The sequence below is a fragment of the Chiloscyllium plagiosum genome, unplaced genomic scaffold (assembly GCF_037043375.1).
Source record: "Chiloscyllium plagiosum isolate Xiang-an unplaced genomic scaffold, Cpla_swu_hap1 HiC_scaffold_1, whole genome shotgun sequence".
Taxonomy (NCBI): Eukaryota; Metazoa; Chordata; class Chondrichthyes; order Orectolobiformes; family Hemiscylliidae; genus Chiloscyllium; species Chiloscyllium plagiosum.
Genome location: NW_028270139.1, coordinates 93744530 through 93761808, shown reverse-complemented (window position 1 = coordinate 93761808; position 17279 = coordinate 93744530). Strand labels below are relative to the sequence as shown.

General features: G+C 40.3%; 1 protein-coding gene across 2 annotated transcripts in view; it reads right to left on the bottom strand.

Moving 5' to 3' along the window:
- The window catches only part of ankrd55 (ankyrin repeat domain 55), an 84736-nt gene extending 76123 nt beyond the window's left edge, over positions 1-8613 (bottom strand). For both annotated transcript variants that reach the window (XM_043688981.2, XM_043688963.2), the window contains exon 1: positions 7984-8613. In XM_043688981.2, coding sequence (XP_043544916.2) covers positions 7984-8023 — 40 coding nt within the window. In that variant the 5' untranslated portion in view covers positions 8024-8613. The remainder of the gene's footprint in view (positions 1-7983) is intronic.
- Positions 8614-17279: the final 8666 nt, after the last annotated feature.

Below are 17279 nucleotides of genomic sequence, written 5' to 3'. Positions count from 1 at the left end.
ACCACCACTTCATTTGTCCTGTGGAAAGAAATTTACAAATCAACTTAAAAGGATCTGGCAAAGATTTTTATGGCCATGTGTAAAATAAAAAATGGTTAAATTAGATGTTGGGCCAATAAAAAAATAAAGAGGTCACCTTATCTTGTGAAGAATTATAATGAAATAGTGAGTATTAGTTTTTGTAGAGGCAAACATAAATTAACAATGGGAATAACTGGATGAATGTCAGGTATCTCTTCAAAAGGAAAGTTAATGGGACTAAAATAAAAATGAAGCCAGGTTCACCAGATGTGCATCTGAGATTAATAAATAAAGTTGAACAGGCGATAGCAGAATCATGCCTGGCATCTCCCTGTCTCCACTTGGATTTTACCTACTTGCACACCATGTGCATTGGAGGCCTCCATTAAGGATAATTCCCTCCTATATTTGTGTCTCCCTTGCCATGACAAACTCAGATTCTCCATACCCCTTGTTGGGGCCTGCTGTGAATCTTCAGTGAAACCACGGATAACCTTTCTTTGGGAGCTGCCATTAGTTCTAGTAGTGGCCATTTCTTAAAGTGGTGCTGCTGGGATTGAAGAACTGCTAGCTATTTTACTGAAGAGGGCAAATTCTTACACTAAGCAAATTAATAGCCCAATGGCCACTAAATTATAATGGACAAACCAGTCAGACAGAGCTGGGTTTGTCTCTGACTTTTCAGCATAATTTATTAATAAAGGGGAATAGATCTATAGCTTTTTAATTGTTATCAAATGGCCAAAATTATGACATTTTCTTTCCTGAATGTCACTGTTTAGGATTTCTGTTCGCTCTTGGAAATTTAACCACCACTTCATTTGTCCTGTGGAAAGAAATTTACAAATCAACTTAAAAGGAACTGGCAAAGATTTTTATGGCCATGTGTATAATAAAAAATGGTCAAATTAGATGTTGAGCCAATAAAAATTGAGTAAATTCTCTGTCATTCAACTCTAACTTCCCTCTTTGGCCAAAGTCTGACCAATTTTCCTACTGAGAAATTAAATCCGAACCAATACCTAAGTATTCCGCTAATTGAAAGAAATAGAGTGGGCAACAAAAATATCGGAACAAATAGAGAATGGATCTGAAATTACAAATTTAAAAATTAGATTGGATAATGAAAGAGTGCTTGAAAAGCTAGTATGATATTTTATCATCCAGGTAAGAGTCAGTTAGCACAGTTAGCTAATGGCTAGTTTGCAATACAGAGTGATTTCAACAGCGTGGGTTTAATTCTCACATCGGCTGAGGTCACCATGAAGTTCCTATCTTCTTGAGCTCATCTCCTCATCTGAAGCATGGTGCCCCTTAGATTAAATATACCACAAGTTGTCTCCCCTTAAGGAAAGAGCAGCCTTTTCATGAGGATAATGTAGGGAATGCATTACCTATAAAACAACATCCTCAAAGTCTCAATCAAGAGAAATTGACTCAAGTGATGGAAGATATTAATTCCACGATGGACAATGATATTATTGAACTGAGTCATAGGAGCTGGAGTTCACTTATCATGATTGTACCAGATGGCTTGCAAAAATTCTATACTGATTATCATAAAGTATACTCCTATCCTGTTCCAAGATAACTACATTGAAAGAATTGGATAGGTATCATTCTTCACCAAAATTGTCTTTATTATCACCAAAATTATCTCTACAAATTACTTGGAGAAGGGGACAAGTATAACTTATCCAAATTTGCTTGATGATACAAAAATTGGTGGGAGGGCATCTTGTAATTAGGACATAAGAATATTACAACGGGCTATAAATAGGTTGAGTAAGTGGGCAAAAACCTGTCTGATGGATTTTAATGTAATGTGAGAAGTCATGCACATTGGTAGGAAGAATCAGAAGATAGATAGATAGAGATTCCATTTAAGTAAAGCTCCATTTAAGCAAAAGCGCAAGCAGAGGAATCAAAATATTCTTGTGCATGAAGCAAGAAATTAGCATGCAGATGCAGCAAATAATTATGAAAGCAAATTAAATTTTGGCCTTTAATGCTAGGGAGTTGGAGTTTAAAAACAGGGACATTTTGTTATGATTGCTCATGTTATTGGTGAGACCATAGCTGGGGTGCAGTTTTAGATTAGATTCCCTACCGTATGGGAACAGGCCATTTGGCTGAACAAGTCCACACTGACCCTCTGAAGAGTAACCCACCCAGAACCATTCCTCAACATTTTCCCCTGACTAGTACACCTAACATCATGGACAATTTAGCATGGCCAATTCACCTGAACTGCACATCTTTGGATTGTGGGAGGAAACGGAACACCCAGAGAAAATCCTTCCAAACACGGGGAGAATGTGCAAAATTCACACAGACAGTTACCTGAGGTGGGAATCAAACCCTAGTGCTGTGAGGTAGCAGTGCTAACCACTGAGCTATCGTGCCATCTCTATATGTAAAAAGGGATATACTGGCATTGAAAGCTGTTCAAAAGAGATTCAGTAGGCTGATTCCTAGGATGAAGAGGTTGACTTAACAAGAACAGCTAAACAAGTTCGGTCTTTATTCATTAGAGTTTAGAAGAATGAAGGAAAACCTTATTGAATCATAAAAAACTTCCAAGGGGACTTGAAAGAGTATATGTTGGGAAGATGTTTTCACTAGTGGGAGAATCTCAAACTTAAGGATATAGTTACAGAAGAAAAGGGCATTTATTTAAAACTGATACACAAAGGAATTTCTTCTGGAAGATAGTGAGTGTTTGGAGTTTTCTAATCCAGAGAGTTGTGGAGGCTGGACCACCAAGTATTTTCAGAGGAGGCAGATAGATGTTTGAAATATTGGGGAGTTGACAGCTATGTTGAGCTGGCAAAAAAGAGCATTTGAGACCTGGTGCAGGTCGGCCTCGATCTTGTTGAATGGGAAGGCAGCCTTGAGGCATGTACTTCTGCTCCTATTTCTTAAGTTCTCCGGATTTGAACTGCTGTTCAGTGATAGTGCTGGGAAATAGATGAGACTTTTTTTTTGCTACGTGTTTTAACATCTTTAAAACTGTGTTCTGTATTTAGGCACCTTGGGTGGCTTTACTTTAAGTTTTATTTTGTGTAATAAAATTTGTTTTATTTTTCACAAAAACGTGTAGCTTTGGGTGCATATATTTTAGAGAATGACCATCACATTAACCTAGATTTCATTCTGGAATTCGACATGTCTATTAGTACATCAGATGAGATCTATACAGAATTCAATATCCACCAGCATGGTTTCTCCAAGACAGTAATATAGACTCTGAACCAATACCCTCATCTTTGGAGTTTGCTAAGCATCCATCCTTTACCCCCTTCTATTTCTTATCTGTGTGCAGCTCTTTCAATGTTATCATTTAAAGGAAATGACATCAACTTCCATATGTACTCTGACCACATCCAATTCTACTTCACTGCCATTTCTCTTTCAACATCTCCTAAACCCATTATAGAGTTATAGATGTTTACAGCACAGATAAAGACCCTTTAATTAAATGAAGCATTAGCATACTTTCCCAGTCCAATCTAGCTAAATTATTCCTGATCTTATTAAAATTGGCCTTCTCCCAGTTTAGAAATTTGATTTTAGACCTGTCTTTGTCCATTTCTATAACGATCTTGAATGTAATGGAGTTATAATCACTGTGTGCAAAATGCTCCCCACTGATGCTGTAAGCATTTATGGTTTTATCTCCTAAAAATATGACCGGACCTCCAACCCCTCCCCACCCACCCACCCCCCAATTCATGCATGGCCTTCAGCTCTCATTGTGCTGACTTCCACTAACTGCAGTCCATTGATCACCAGTGCTCGCAAATTCACATCAATTCACTATTTCTCAAAACTGCAATTTTAAAATTGTCACCTTAATGTTCAAATCTCTTCTTGGCTATATCTCCATCCATCTTTGCAAGCAGTTTAAATCTTATTGCCTTCAGAGCTCAGTGTTGCTTCAAATATTGCATTTGCTAAATCTTCTACCTCCTTTACTCCAATATATTACATGCCTTCAAATCAATTAGACTCCAAATTCTGGAATTTCATTCTTTACCTGTACTGCCATTTACCTTCTTCAGACTGCCCCTATTGTTCTCTTATCCTCATACTACTTTCTTTGACATTGTCAGTTTTTGTCTGATCATCTTCCCATGAAGCACCTTAGAACATTTTATTATTTTATTAAAGTTGCATTCTAAATGTAAACTGTTTTTATGTATGAAATTCAGAAGCCTTTTTTTCAGGAATAAGGCATAAGAGATTTGATGAAAAAATTAAAATATTACCTTAAAATTGGAGATGATCATGCTACCTCCTTTGCCTTGCTATCCCATCATGTCAATCACAGGCAAGGCCATTGCTGATCACATTCCCCCAATCCAATAGCTCTATAGAGTATTAGAGGTATACAGCAGGGAAACAGACCCTTAGGTCCAACTTGTCTATGCCAACCAGCTATCCTAATTTAAGCTAATCTCATTTACCCGAATTTGATCCATATCCCTTTAAACCCTTCCTATTCATGTACCCATCCAGCTGCCTTTTAAATGTTGTAATTCTACTAGCCTCCATGACTTCCTCTAGCAGTTCATTTCATACATTCACCAACTCTGTATGAAACAGTTGCCCCTTAGGTTCGTTTTAAATCTTTCCCCTCTCACCTTAAACATATACCCTCTCATTTTGGACTCCCCTACCTTGGGGAAAAGACCTTGGCTATTTACCCTATCCATGCCCCTCATGATTTTATAAACTTCTATAAGGTCACCCCTCAGCCTCTGATGCTTCAGTGAAAATAGCCTTAGCTTACTCAGACTCTCCCTATAGCTCAAACCCTCCAACATTCTGTATCTCTTTTCTGAACTCTTTCAAGATTAACAACATCTTTCCTGTGGCAGGGAGACTAGAATTGAAAGAAATATTCTAAAAATGGGCTCACCAATGTCCTGTACAGCCACAGCATGACATCCCAACTCCTATATGCAATGCACTGACCAATAAAGATGAGCACACCAAATGCCTTCTTCACTGCCCTGTCCACCTGTGACTCCACTTTCAAGAAGCTATGAACCTGTCTCCAAAGTCTCTATGGAGAAAGTGAGGTCTGCAGATGCTGGAAATCAGAGTCGAGAGTGTGTCGCTGGAAAAGCACAGCAGGTCAGGCAGCATTCGAGGAGAAGGAAAATCGATGTTTCAGGCTGAAGCCCTTCATCAGGAATGAGGCTGGGAGTCTAGGGGTGGAGAGATAAATGGGAAGGAGGGTGGGGCTGGGGAGAAGGTTGCTGAGAGTGCAATAGGTGAATGGACATGGGGGTAAAGGTGATAGGTTGGAGGGAAGGGTGGAACGGATAGGTGGGAAGTTTGTAGAGAGTGGAGGAGAACTTCTTCATAACTATCCCACCTGTCAATCTTCCTACTTATCCGCTCCACTCTCTACCTATCACCTTTACCCCCACCTCCATCCACTTATTTTACTCTTAGCTACCTTCTCCCCACCTCCCTCCCATTTATCTCTCCAGCCCCAAGGTTCCCAGCCTCATTCCTGATGAAGGGCTTTTGCCCGAAACATCAATTTTCCTGCTCCTCGGATGCTGCCTGAACTGCTGTGCTTTTCCAGCACCATCACACTCTTGACTCCAAGGTCTCTATGTCTGCTTTGGAAAACTAATCTTAAAAATCTCAACCATCTTGTTTTTGGTCAGTATCAGTCTGCTTCAGTGTAACCCCATCACCATGATTAATGCTTTAATCTCCTTTAAAACTAATTGTCTCTCAACATTCTGGTTCCTTGGGACAATCTTCATCTCCCTTAAGTTCAAGAAACTTAGATTTAAGTGGATATGCCATATAGGTGAAAGTGAGGACTGCAGATGCTGGAGATCAGAGTCAAGATTAGAGTGGGTTAGAAAAGCACAGCAAGTCAGGCAGCATCCAAGGAGCAGGAAAATCAACGTTTCAGGCAAAAGCCCTTCATCAGAATATGCCATATGGTTAGTTTAGTCATTTCTTGCTAGGACTGGCTGAACTACATAAAGGACCTCATTCTTGTCTGCCAAAACAATCTACTATTCCAGGTAGTAACAATGGTTTCTACTCTTTTTTTTCTCCACCCTTGCTGATTGGGGAGAATAGATTTAAATCAGCAGAGAATAGATTTAAAGGCCTGGGAGTTTGAACAACAGAATGAGCAGAGGCTGTGATAGAAGCAGGAAATAGTGTGGAGTTCAAAATAAATTTTTGAAGGACCCCACAAATATATTTACAAATTAATGATGATGTGTGAACTGTATGGTTCATTTGCCCCTACATGATCATTCAGCTCTGAGACATGGGTGATTAAAGTTTCTCTCCCCTTTAGCAATTGCTATTTCACAAAATAAAATGGCTTAGCCTTATGTTCATAAAGACACTTAGCAAGCCCTTTTACTTTTATAGATAGCTTCAAACAAACATTTTTTTCATTAAATTTTTCACAATGAATTCCAATATGCCTGTATATATCAAGAAAACTTGGAGTCACGTTCCTGCTAGCGTAACATATGATTTCATATTTAGATCATAATAAAGCTAATATGCGAATGTCTGTAAGTGGAACCACACCATACGTACTATTTGGAGCTACAATATTTAACATCAATTTAAGAAATGTATGGTACATTCTAAGTGAGATAGAATAGAATAAATGAAGTATTGGGTGTTCACTTCTGATGCAAATTCAAATTCTAGATTTGGTAGATTATATTTTGTGCCCTCTAAGGGCTGTAAATGACACATACCTGGCTCATAACAAAAGCTACTGTGGAAATGTTTAATACTAACATTGAGGACCTAATTAGAAAGTGTGTGTTTTCCAGTAATAATAGACTCAAAGTGACAATGATGTCAATGTGCACTAAAAATTATTAGCAACTCTTGATGTAAAGGCACAAAATAAGTGTGTAGAACTACAACATTATTGTAACACATTTGAAAAAAATCTATACCATTCGTCATTTTGGTGTCATTCTGAATGCATTTCTACCATAGGTGCATAACTAATTAGAACATATGCTAATTGTTCACTTTTTTAACATTGATAAGAAAATATATAAACCTATTTCCACCTATTACAGACAATGTAGAATAACACTGTTACTAAATATCAAATGGCATTTTTAGTATTCCACACCCCAGACTACTAATTATCAGTCTGGTTTTCTAAAGTGGATCAGTTCACTAAATTTGATAATGTTTATAATGAAATGCATGGTTAAGTCATGATTCTGTCATGTCATCTTCAAGACCATAACATTTGGCCTAACTTGACTATTAATCAAGTAATGTGTTGGGGACCCATGTTCAAATCCCACCACAGTAGATGGTTGGAGTTTGAATTCAATAAAAATCTGGAATGAAGAGTCTAATGATGACCATGAATTCATTGTCGATTCTTGGGGGAAAAAAATCTGGTTCTCTAATGCCCTTAGGGGAGGAAACTGCCATCCTTATTTGGTCTCATCTACATGTAACTCCAGGCCCACAGCAATGATGTTGACTCTTAACATTTGACCTCTGGACAATTAGGGATGGGCAATAAATTCTGGCCTAGCCAGTGATGCTCTCACCCCTTGAATGAATTTAAAAAAAGATGAGATGGACAATACAGTCAGGAACTGGATTGCAATTAAAGCATTTACTTTTGTTTAATTGCCAGAAGTAGCTTTTCCTGTTACTTGTAATGTACAGGCTATCATTAGAATGCTCACTCCCAGAATTTGAGGCTCATATTTAACATATCAAACAAAAAAAACTGATATTTCCATTTTTAAAAAGTCAGAAATGATGTACAAAATAACAAATAATATTTTAAAGATGCAGCTTGCTAATCTATTTACTTTTATTGAAGAGCATAGATGGTTTTGAAACATATCTCAGTAGAAATCTGAACAAGATTATTAATACTATTATTATTTTAATTCAGATCAAAAATAATCATACCTTTGTGCTGGTCAAAAACAGGCGAAGAACTAAAATCCATTTTCTATCTCATTATTTGAAACTGGAGCGAGAAAATGCAATCTCTAGTGCTTCCAGCAGAGAATCAGAGACTGCAGTAAATAAAATAACAGCTGTCGTTAGACAAAATGTTCATGAATAAATCACTTTACGGCCACATGTTATCGAGGAGAGTAACAGTGCTGCTGTACACCTATCTCTGAAACAAGTTGTTTTCCACAGGCAGCTGCTGCTGATGGGGATGGCTGAGCTGACTGAATAAATCTACACAATATCTGGACTGAATGACACCAGGTGCTCCTTCTAGTGATGTTGGTAAGAATGTTCAACAATCGGTTCAGAATAAGAAAGTCACTGATAATCTGCCTCTTGAAAAAGATGCAGATTAGAGCAGCAGCAGCAGTGTTACCTTAAGAAAAATAGAAGCATCTAATTGTGAACAACGGTTTTCATATCCAAACTGAGCATGTGCACACTGGCAATGCACCTTGGGTATACAGAATATTTGTGCATTTAAGTGTCAGGAGTAATGTTTACGTTATCAGTATTTTGTGTTATATGCTTCTTTCAGAGCTTGTGAAAAACAGCTAGTACTAATACGATAACTTGGACAAGAGTTCAGCTCTCATTTGTTTGGGGAAGAAGTGAAGTAATAAATAAAATACTAAAAATAGCCTGCAACCTTGAAAGAATGAGCAATTGATTTGTCATGACATTGAGTGTTACAATACTGTTAGGATATTTACCTATAACAGTTTGAAAATGTATTCTCTAAGCTTCCACTGACTATTATTATAAAGCAAACACAGAAAAATATGCATCGTTACATTTAGTTATCAATATTTATGACATAAACAAAAATACTTATTAAAATACAACACAACTTGCCTCATCCTATAAACTTCTTTATAGATTCTCAAACCTCAGTCCGTACCATAGGCTTCAGATTACAGGTGGTGACAGTCTTATGAGGAATATAAGGAAAATATTTATTGTCATTGTGCACTTGTAACATTTCTAAAATGACATCTTTAATAAAGAATGCAGATACAAATTTGAGAAACCATGCTTATAAAGTTAAATTCTTTCCTGTTCCAGAATCTTTGCAAACATTCAAATGCTATGACAGTGTGAGACACAAGGATGCAAGCTAGGGTATATCGAGACTATAGGGACACACAAGGATCTATTTACCCCAACAGTGTGGAACAGGCCATTTGGCCCAATAAATCCACACCAACTCTCCAAAGAGTGACCCATTCCCTTACCCTATTATTCTACATTTACCTCTGAATGCTGTGGGCAATTTAGCATGGCCAGTTCACCTAACCTGCACATCTTTGGATTGTGGGAGGAAACTGGAGCACCCAGAGGAAACCCAAGTAGATACAGCGAGAATGTGCAAACTCCACAGACAGTCGCCTGAGGCGGGAATCAAACCCAGGTCCCTGGCACTGTGAGGCAGCAGTGCTAACCACTGAGCCACTGTGCTGCCTCATAGGTTAATGTGAGACTGAGCCATGTTTGCCAGATTATAGAGACAGACAATAAAATTCTTCCACTCATTTCAGTAAAACGTTTTCGCTTGCCATTGACAGGTAATCTATCAAACAACAAATATCTTTGTTAATTGATCAATCTCTGGGTTTGTACATGAGAACTCAAGATTTTTTTGGAAGCTGTAAATAAACAGATTGAAGTTTATATAAATAAAGTAGTGGGCAGAGTCTTTGAGAAGTGGTTTTCTAAACCAAGGTCTCTTCCAGGAACATTACTTACTAGGCACAGAGCTCCTTGTAAAGGTACTGTTGTTGGAAATGTGCAGAATAAGTCCCATATGCATGCACATTCCAGCCAATGCTAAATTGGCCAGCCACTTTATAAGTAGCTCTATTAGTAGCTGAAATGAGCCCAGGTGTGATTTCAATATTGAAATAGAGCTCCAGTACTGATTTCTGATCTTACTGGAAAATTGTTTCTCCCCATCGTAACATAAAGCTCATTGCTTTTCACAAAAGGTTCAAAAATGTTCAAAATGTCTGTAAACTAGGAATGCTTTTTCTGGTTGTATAGAATACCTGCCAGCACACATTTAATCCCTCTCTCCACCTTTTCCTCACCTTCACTCCACTTTCCTGGACTTAACTGAGCATCAGGCCAAAATTGATAAACCCAAACAAGTGAGCTGTATCATAGGTCTTCATCGGGAGGTGCAGCTCATCTGATGTATTTTGGTAAGGTTCAAGGACAAGTTTAGTTTAGGATTTTAATAAAATTATATATTATATAAGAACCAATGCAAACATGATGGATCGAATGGCCTTCTCCTGTATCATTGCAGTTCTGCGATTCCATGACTTCCAGAGATGTTTGACACAGTGCAACACAATATATATTTAAGGAAACTTATAGACAGTGGATAAAAAGGTCTGTAAATAATGGGCAATGGATATGCTTTGAGCTGGAGTAAGGTTTGTAGTGGCATTCCTCAGGGGTCAGTTTTAGGACCCTGGCTTTTCCTGATATATATTAATAGATCTGGGTATAGCGGGATGATGTACTTTTGTAGGGAGACAACATAAAACAGTGAGTACACATCTAAAGGAGGTACAGGAGCAGAAGGACCTTGATACATGTGTGAACAGATAATTGAAGTTGGCAGGGCATATTTAGAGAGCAGTTAATAAGGCATACATTTTCCTCATATTTATTAATATGGACATGGAATACAAGAGCAAGGAGGTGATATTGAATTTGTGTAAGAAACTTATCAGACCTCATCTGGAGTATTGTGTTCGTTTCTGGCCGCCAAATTATTGGAGGATCTGAAAACATGGAGAGAGTGCAAAACAGATTTACAAGAATGGTTTCAGGATGAGAAACTTTAGTTATGAGATGGATTGACACAGTTGGGAGTTTTCTGACTAGAGTGAAGAAAACAAAGAGGAAATTTTGAAGTTTTCACAATTTATGAGTGGGCTGGATAGAGTGGATAGAAATTATTCCCACTCATGAAAAGAAAAAGAACAAAAGGATATAGATTTAAAATGATTTGCAAAAGATGCACATGTGATATGAGAAAAAAAACATTTTCACTCAGCAAGTAGCTAGGGTTTGGAATGCATTATCTGAAAGTGTGGTGAATGCAGATCCTATTGAGATATTCAAGGTGGGTTTGGATGAGTGTTTGGATGGAAACAATATGCAAAGATATGGGGTAAAACAGGAGATTGTCAATAAGTAATCAAGTGATGGTGCAGACATGATGGCCTGAATAGCCTACTTTTAAGCCATAACACGTCTGTGTTTCTATTAACATATAAAAAGCTGTCTGGAGCTTTAGATCACTACGCAAGGAGCCAGTGAAACCCATGTTTGAGCTGGGCTGTGCACAGAACTTATGTGCCTAAAGAAAATTGAAATGTTGTCTTTCCAAATATTAGTGGAAGGCCCCGAGAACTTTTGTACCTCTATCGCAGAAATATTAAACAGATTCTTAAAAGTTGTGGCACACCTTAGTTTGGCCATAGGAGAAGTGAAGGAACTCTTGGGTGGAAACAAAAAAAAAGTAGTAAGTGGTCCATTGAGACTTTGGTTTAAAATCTAACTGCTTAGAAAATATATATAGTAACGTTACTTGTATTTTGTTAATACAGCAACAGTTAAAAATTTTATTTAAAACATAAAATCTTGAATATTTATTTCAGTTAATGACTGGAAGTTTCAATGTCTTTAAAAGTTAATGCTATTTGTTGAGACCAAAACTGTACTGAGTGTAAAGTCATAACTACATTTGTGTATCAATATCAAAAAAAGCAGATTTAGGCTAAGGTATGATTCCACTCTGGCCACCTATTGGTTTTCATAGGTTTGCTTATAAAGTGTTTTGAGAGTTTCTTGGAATCCTTTTCACTAGAACAGAGGTGGTATGAAATTATATAGTTTAGGACATCATCAAATTATTTATGGCCATTCAGACCTATACTTTATCCCAGGCATCAGGGCTTTTAGTTCATAAATATCTGACTGGCCTACGACTGTGTATAGAATAATATGCATTAATATCTGTTATTCTGAATGCTCCTAGTACCTTTATGGCAAGTCTACATACTTCCTGTATTTAAATGGTAATAGTGTATTCAAAATGGCTGATGAGAGGTAACAGCTCTTATTTGCTGAAAATGTGTTGCTGGAAAACAGCTCTTATTTGCAGATCTCATTCCATCTTTGCAGCAACTAGAACTAGACGTAGAACACAGATGTAACCAGGTCCATGCTGTAGCATTACATCAGATGCCTGAACGTAATCCTTTGTCTGTGCGTAACTTGAGCTACCAAGCTACTGCTCACAAACAAGTATCACTGGAAATCTTTGATTTGCCTTTCTGCATCATGGGGCAGAAAATCTGTGACAGAGTCATATTCTAGTATATGTGACAAAAAATCAACATACTTGACCACTATAAGGTCAAGGAAAGTATATTGATTTACATGACTATTGAGTTTTATGATACAATTCTGAATTTCAATATCATTTTGAAACTCATTGTGCTGTATTTTCCCATTTCAAGTCAACGTTTTTTGAGTGAAATTCATGGCACCAAGTGCGCCATAGCTCACGGCAATTTTTCTCACACAATCTCCTGCTCTCCATTATTCTGCACTCCTCATTAATTATGTACCTGAGTGGTATTCTGCCCTTCTATGCCCTCCCCAGCTGGAGAGGTGGAAATGCTCACCGCTACCGGGACTTTCCACTGGTGCCAGATTTAAAACCCAGCTGCACACTGCCCCAGAAACTGTTGTACACACTGAGATGCTCAGCTGTCATCACCAAGGATATAGCCTGGAATAGGAAACTGAGAACCCCATTTTACCACCTTGGACCTGGAGCTGCTGCTGGATGGAATGGTGGAGAGGAAAGCAGTGATTGTTTTTCCTGCAGACCAGCAAATGAGGCCACCTTACCAAACCCAGCTAGTCTGGCTGAGGTAGTATCACAGGTTCATACTGTGGCTTAGGCAAAACATTTTTCAAAAGAAGTTCAGGAAGAAGATAAATAATCTTCTATGCTCTGCAAGGGTAAATGCCTTCTCTGTGCTATATCACATTCACAGGGCCATCTCGCTCCAACTTTGCCATTGCGCACACCTCTCACTAAGGCTTGTGGACTACAATTCTCACTATTGCTGGCTGTTCTTTCAATGGCTCCCTCCTGCCTTATCTTCAAATGACTAACACTTCCTGCCAGCTGTGCTTGCTACTCACAATTGGATACATCTGGCCATCTCTCCTATTTACCCCCTCTCCTTAGAATTAGAGGGGGTAAATTCAGAACAGAAATGCAGAGTCATTTCTTCAGCCAGAGAGTGGTGGGCCTGTGGAATTCATTGCCACAGAGTGCAGTGGAGGCTGGGACGCTAAATATCTTCAAGACAGAAATTGATAAATTCTTGATGTCACAAGGAATTAAGGGCTACGGGGAGAATGTGGGTAAGTGGAGTTGAAATGCCCATCAGCCATGATTGAATGGCGGAGTGGACTCGATCGGCTGAATGGCCTTACTTCCACTCCTATGTCTTATGGTCTTATGGTCTTATTCCTGCAACACCACTAATTGTTCTTCCAATCATCACCCTCAATCCCTTCATTTGTCATATTGCAGGGAAAACTGTCTCAGAAACATGCAGAGAAGACCAAGACCAGCAAGGGGGTGGATTGTAGAATACAGCTTTCTCACGCTACATAAAAAGAAATTCTTAAGCTAGTCTCAGAAAGGCATGACTATCCATGTGGAGATGGGGAAGCATCAGTGGGCAATTAGTCCAGTAAGCTTCATTATGTTGTGTTGCACTGCACTCCCATTTTGAATACTTTTAACTCATTTTTAAACCACACAAGCCTTTATCTGTTTTACACAACTAATTTCCTCCCCATGCTCCCCTCTGTGTCAAAGAAACCATCACCAACGCTTTAAGGAGGATGCTACTAAAAGCCTGAAAAGATACACCGACACATACTTTCACCTACAGCCTCCACCCAGCGCAGAGACTTTCTCCTCGGTGGGTACTCGTCCTAAATTAGACTCAGGAGCACATCACTGATATATCTCCGCAGCTGGTCAAGCAAGAAATGCTGCAGGCTTGTGGCACTCAGAAGAGTACTACAGAGCAGGTGCTTGCTCGCAACTAGTCAGAAGGTGATCCCATGGTCTCAGCATGAGTTACTTTGTAAAAATGCTCAACAGGCACAGGAGCAGCAGGAAGGATCCATCAGAAGCAGACAATAAACTGAATTGAAGCAAGGAGGAGTCCACCTATGTTACTCAGAACTAAATACCTTCAAGATGACTACCCAAATCTTCCAGGCCAACAGGAGTAGCGACAGATCAGACTCCCTCTATCCCAAATGCACTTGGACCCAGTAGGAGAGGAAGACAAAACCTTACTTATGGGTAAAAACAATGACTGCAGGTGCTGGAAACCAGATTCTGGAGTAGAGTGGTGCTGGAAAAGCACAGCACATGTTTGTTTGAAGCTATCTATAAAAGTAAAAGGGTTTGCTAAGTGTCTTTATGAACATAAGGCTAAGCCATTTTATTTTGTGAAATAGCAATTGCTAAAGGGGAGAGAAACTTTAATCACCCATGTCTCAGAGTTGAAATGATCATGTAGGGGCAAATGAACCATACAGTTCACACATCATCATTAATTTGTAAATATATTTGTGGGCGGCCTTCAAAAATTTATTTTGAACTCCACACTATTTCCTGCTTCTATCACAGCCTCTGCTCATTCTGTTGTTCAAACTCCCAGGCCTTTAAATCTATTCTCTGCTGATTTAAATCTATTCTCCCCAATCAGCGAGGGTGGAGAAAAAAAAGAGTAGAAACCATTGTTACTACCTGGAATAGTAGATTGTTTTGGCAGACAAGAATGAGGTCCTTTATGTAGTTCAGCCAGTCCTAGCAAGAAATGACTAAACTAACCATATGGCATATCCTGATAAAGGGCTTTTGCCTGAAACGTCGATTTTCCTGCTCCTTGGATGCTCCTGACCTGCTGTGCTTTTCCAACCCACTCTAATCTTGACTCTGATCTCCAGCATCTGCAGTCCTCACTTTCACCTATATGGCATATCCACTTAAATCTAAGTTTCTTGAACTTAAAGGAGATGAAGATTGTCCCAAGGAACCAGAATGTTGAGAGACAATTAGTTTTAAAGGAGATTAAAGCATTAATCATGGTGATGGGGTTACACTGAAGCAGACTGATACTGACCAAAAACAAGATGGTTGAGATTTTTAAGATTAGTTTTCCAAAGCAGACATAGAGACCTTGGAGTCAAGAGTGTGGTGGTGCTGGAAAAGCACAGCAGTTCAGGCAGTATCCGAGGAGCAGGAAAATTGATTTTTCAGGCAAAAGCCCCTCATCAGGAATACAGGCAGAGTGCCGGAAGGGTGGAGAGATAAATGAGAGGAGGGTGGGGGTGGGGAGAAAGTAGCATAGAGTACAATAGGTAAGTGAGGGAGGGGATGAAGATGATAGGTCAGGGAGGAGGGTGGAGTGGATAGGTGGAAAAGAAAATAGGCAGGTAGGACAAGTCATGGGGACAATGCTGAGATGGAAGTTTGGAATTGGGGTGAGGTGGGGGAAGGGGAAATGAGGAAACTGATGAAGTCCACATTGATACCCTGGGGTTGAAGTGTTCCGAGACGGAAGATGAGGCGTTCATCCTGCAGGCGTCTGGTGGTGAGGGAGCAGCGGTGAAGGAGGCCCAGGACCTCCATGGCCTCGGCAGAGTGGGAAGGGGAGTTGAAAGTTGGGCGGTGTGGTTGATTGGTGCGGGTGTCCCAGAGATGTTCCCGAAAGCGCTCTGCTAGGAGGTGCCCAGTCTCCCCAATGTAGAGGAGACCGAATTGGGAGCAACGGATACAATAAATGATATTGGTGGATGTGCAGGTAAAACTTTGATGGATGTGGAAGGCTCCTTTAGGGCCTTGGATGGAGGTGAGGGAGGAGGTGTGGGTGCAGGTTTTGCAATTCCTGCGGTGGCAGGGGAAGGTGCCAGGACGGGAGGGTGGGTTGTGGGGGGCGTGGACCTGACCAGATAGTCACGGAGGGAACGGTCTTTGCGGAAGGTGGAAAGGGGTGGGGAGGGAAATATATCCCTGGTGGTGGGGTCCGTTTGGAGGTGACGGAAATGTCGGCGGATGATTTGATTAGATTAGATTACTTCCAGTGCGGAAACAGGCCCTTCGGCCCAACAAGTCCACACCGACCCGCCGAAGCACAATCCACCCAGACCTATTCCCCTACATTTACCCTTTCACCTAACACTACGGGCAATTTAACCTCGCCAATTCACCTAACCTGCACATTTTTGGATTGTGGGAGGAAACCGGAGCACCCGGAGGAAACCCACGCAGACACGAGGAGAATGTGCAAACTCCACACAGAGAGTCACCTGAGGTTTATGCGAAGGTTGGTAGGGTGGAAGGTGAGCACCAGGGCGTTCTGTCCTTGTTACGCTTGGAGGGGTGGGGTCTGAGGGCGGAGGTGCTGGATGTGGACAAGATGCGTTGGAGGGCATCTTTAACCATGTGGGAAGGGAAATTGCGGTCTCTAAAGAAGGAGGCCATCTGGTGTGTTCTGTATTGGAACTGGTCCTCCTGAGAGCAGATACGGCGGAGGCCGAGGAATTGGGAATATGGGAAGGCATTTTTGCAAGAGGTAGGGTGGGAAGAGGTATAATCCAGGTAGCTGTGGGAGTCGGTGGGTTTGTAAAAAAATGTTGGTGTCAAGTCGGTTGTCATTAATGGAGATGGAGAGGTCCAGGAAGTGGAGGGAGGTGTCAGAGATGGTCCAGGTAAATTTAAGGTCAGGATGGAATGTATTGGTGAAGTTGATGAATTGTTCAACCTCCTCGCGGGAGCACGAGGTGGCGCCAATGCAGTCATCAATGTAGCAGAGGAAGAGGTGGGGAATGGTGCCAGTGTAATTATGGAAGATGGAAGGGTGAGGACCAGTTCGGCCAAACGAATGAGAGTGTCGGTGGAAGGGTACTGTTGGGGACGTCGGGAGAGGAAGAAACGGAGGGCTTGGAGGTCCTGATCATGGTGGATGGAGGTGTAGAGGGACTGGATATCCATGGTGAAGATGAGGTGTTGGGAGCCGGGGAAACAGAAGTCTTGGAGGAGGTGGAGGCCGTGGGTGGTGTCTCCAACGTATGTGGGGAGTTCCTGGACTAGGGGGGATAGGACAGTGTCGAGGTAGGTA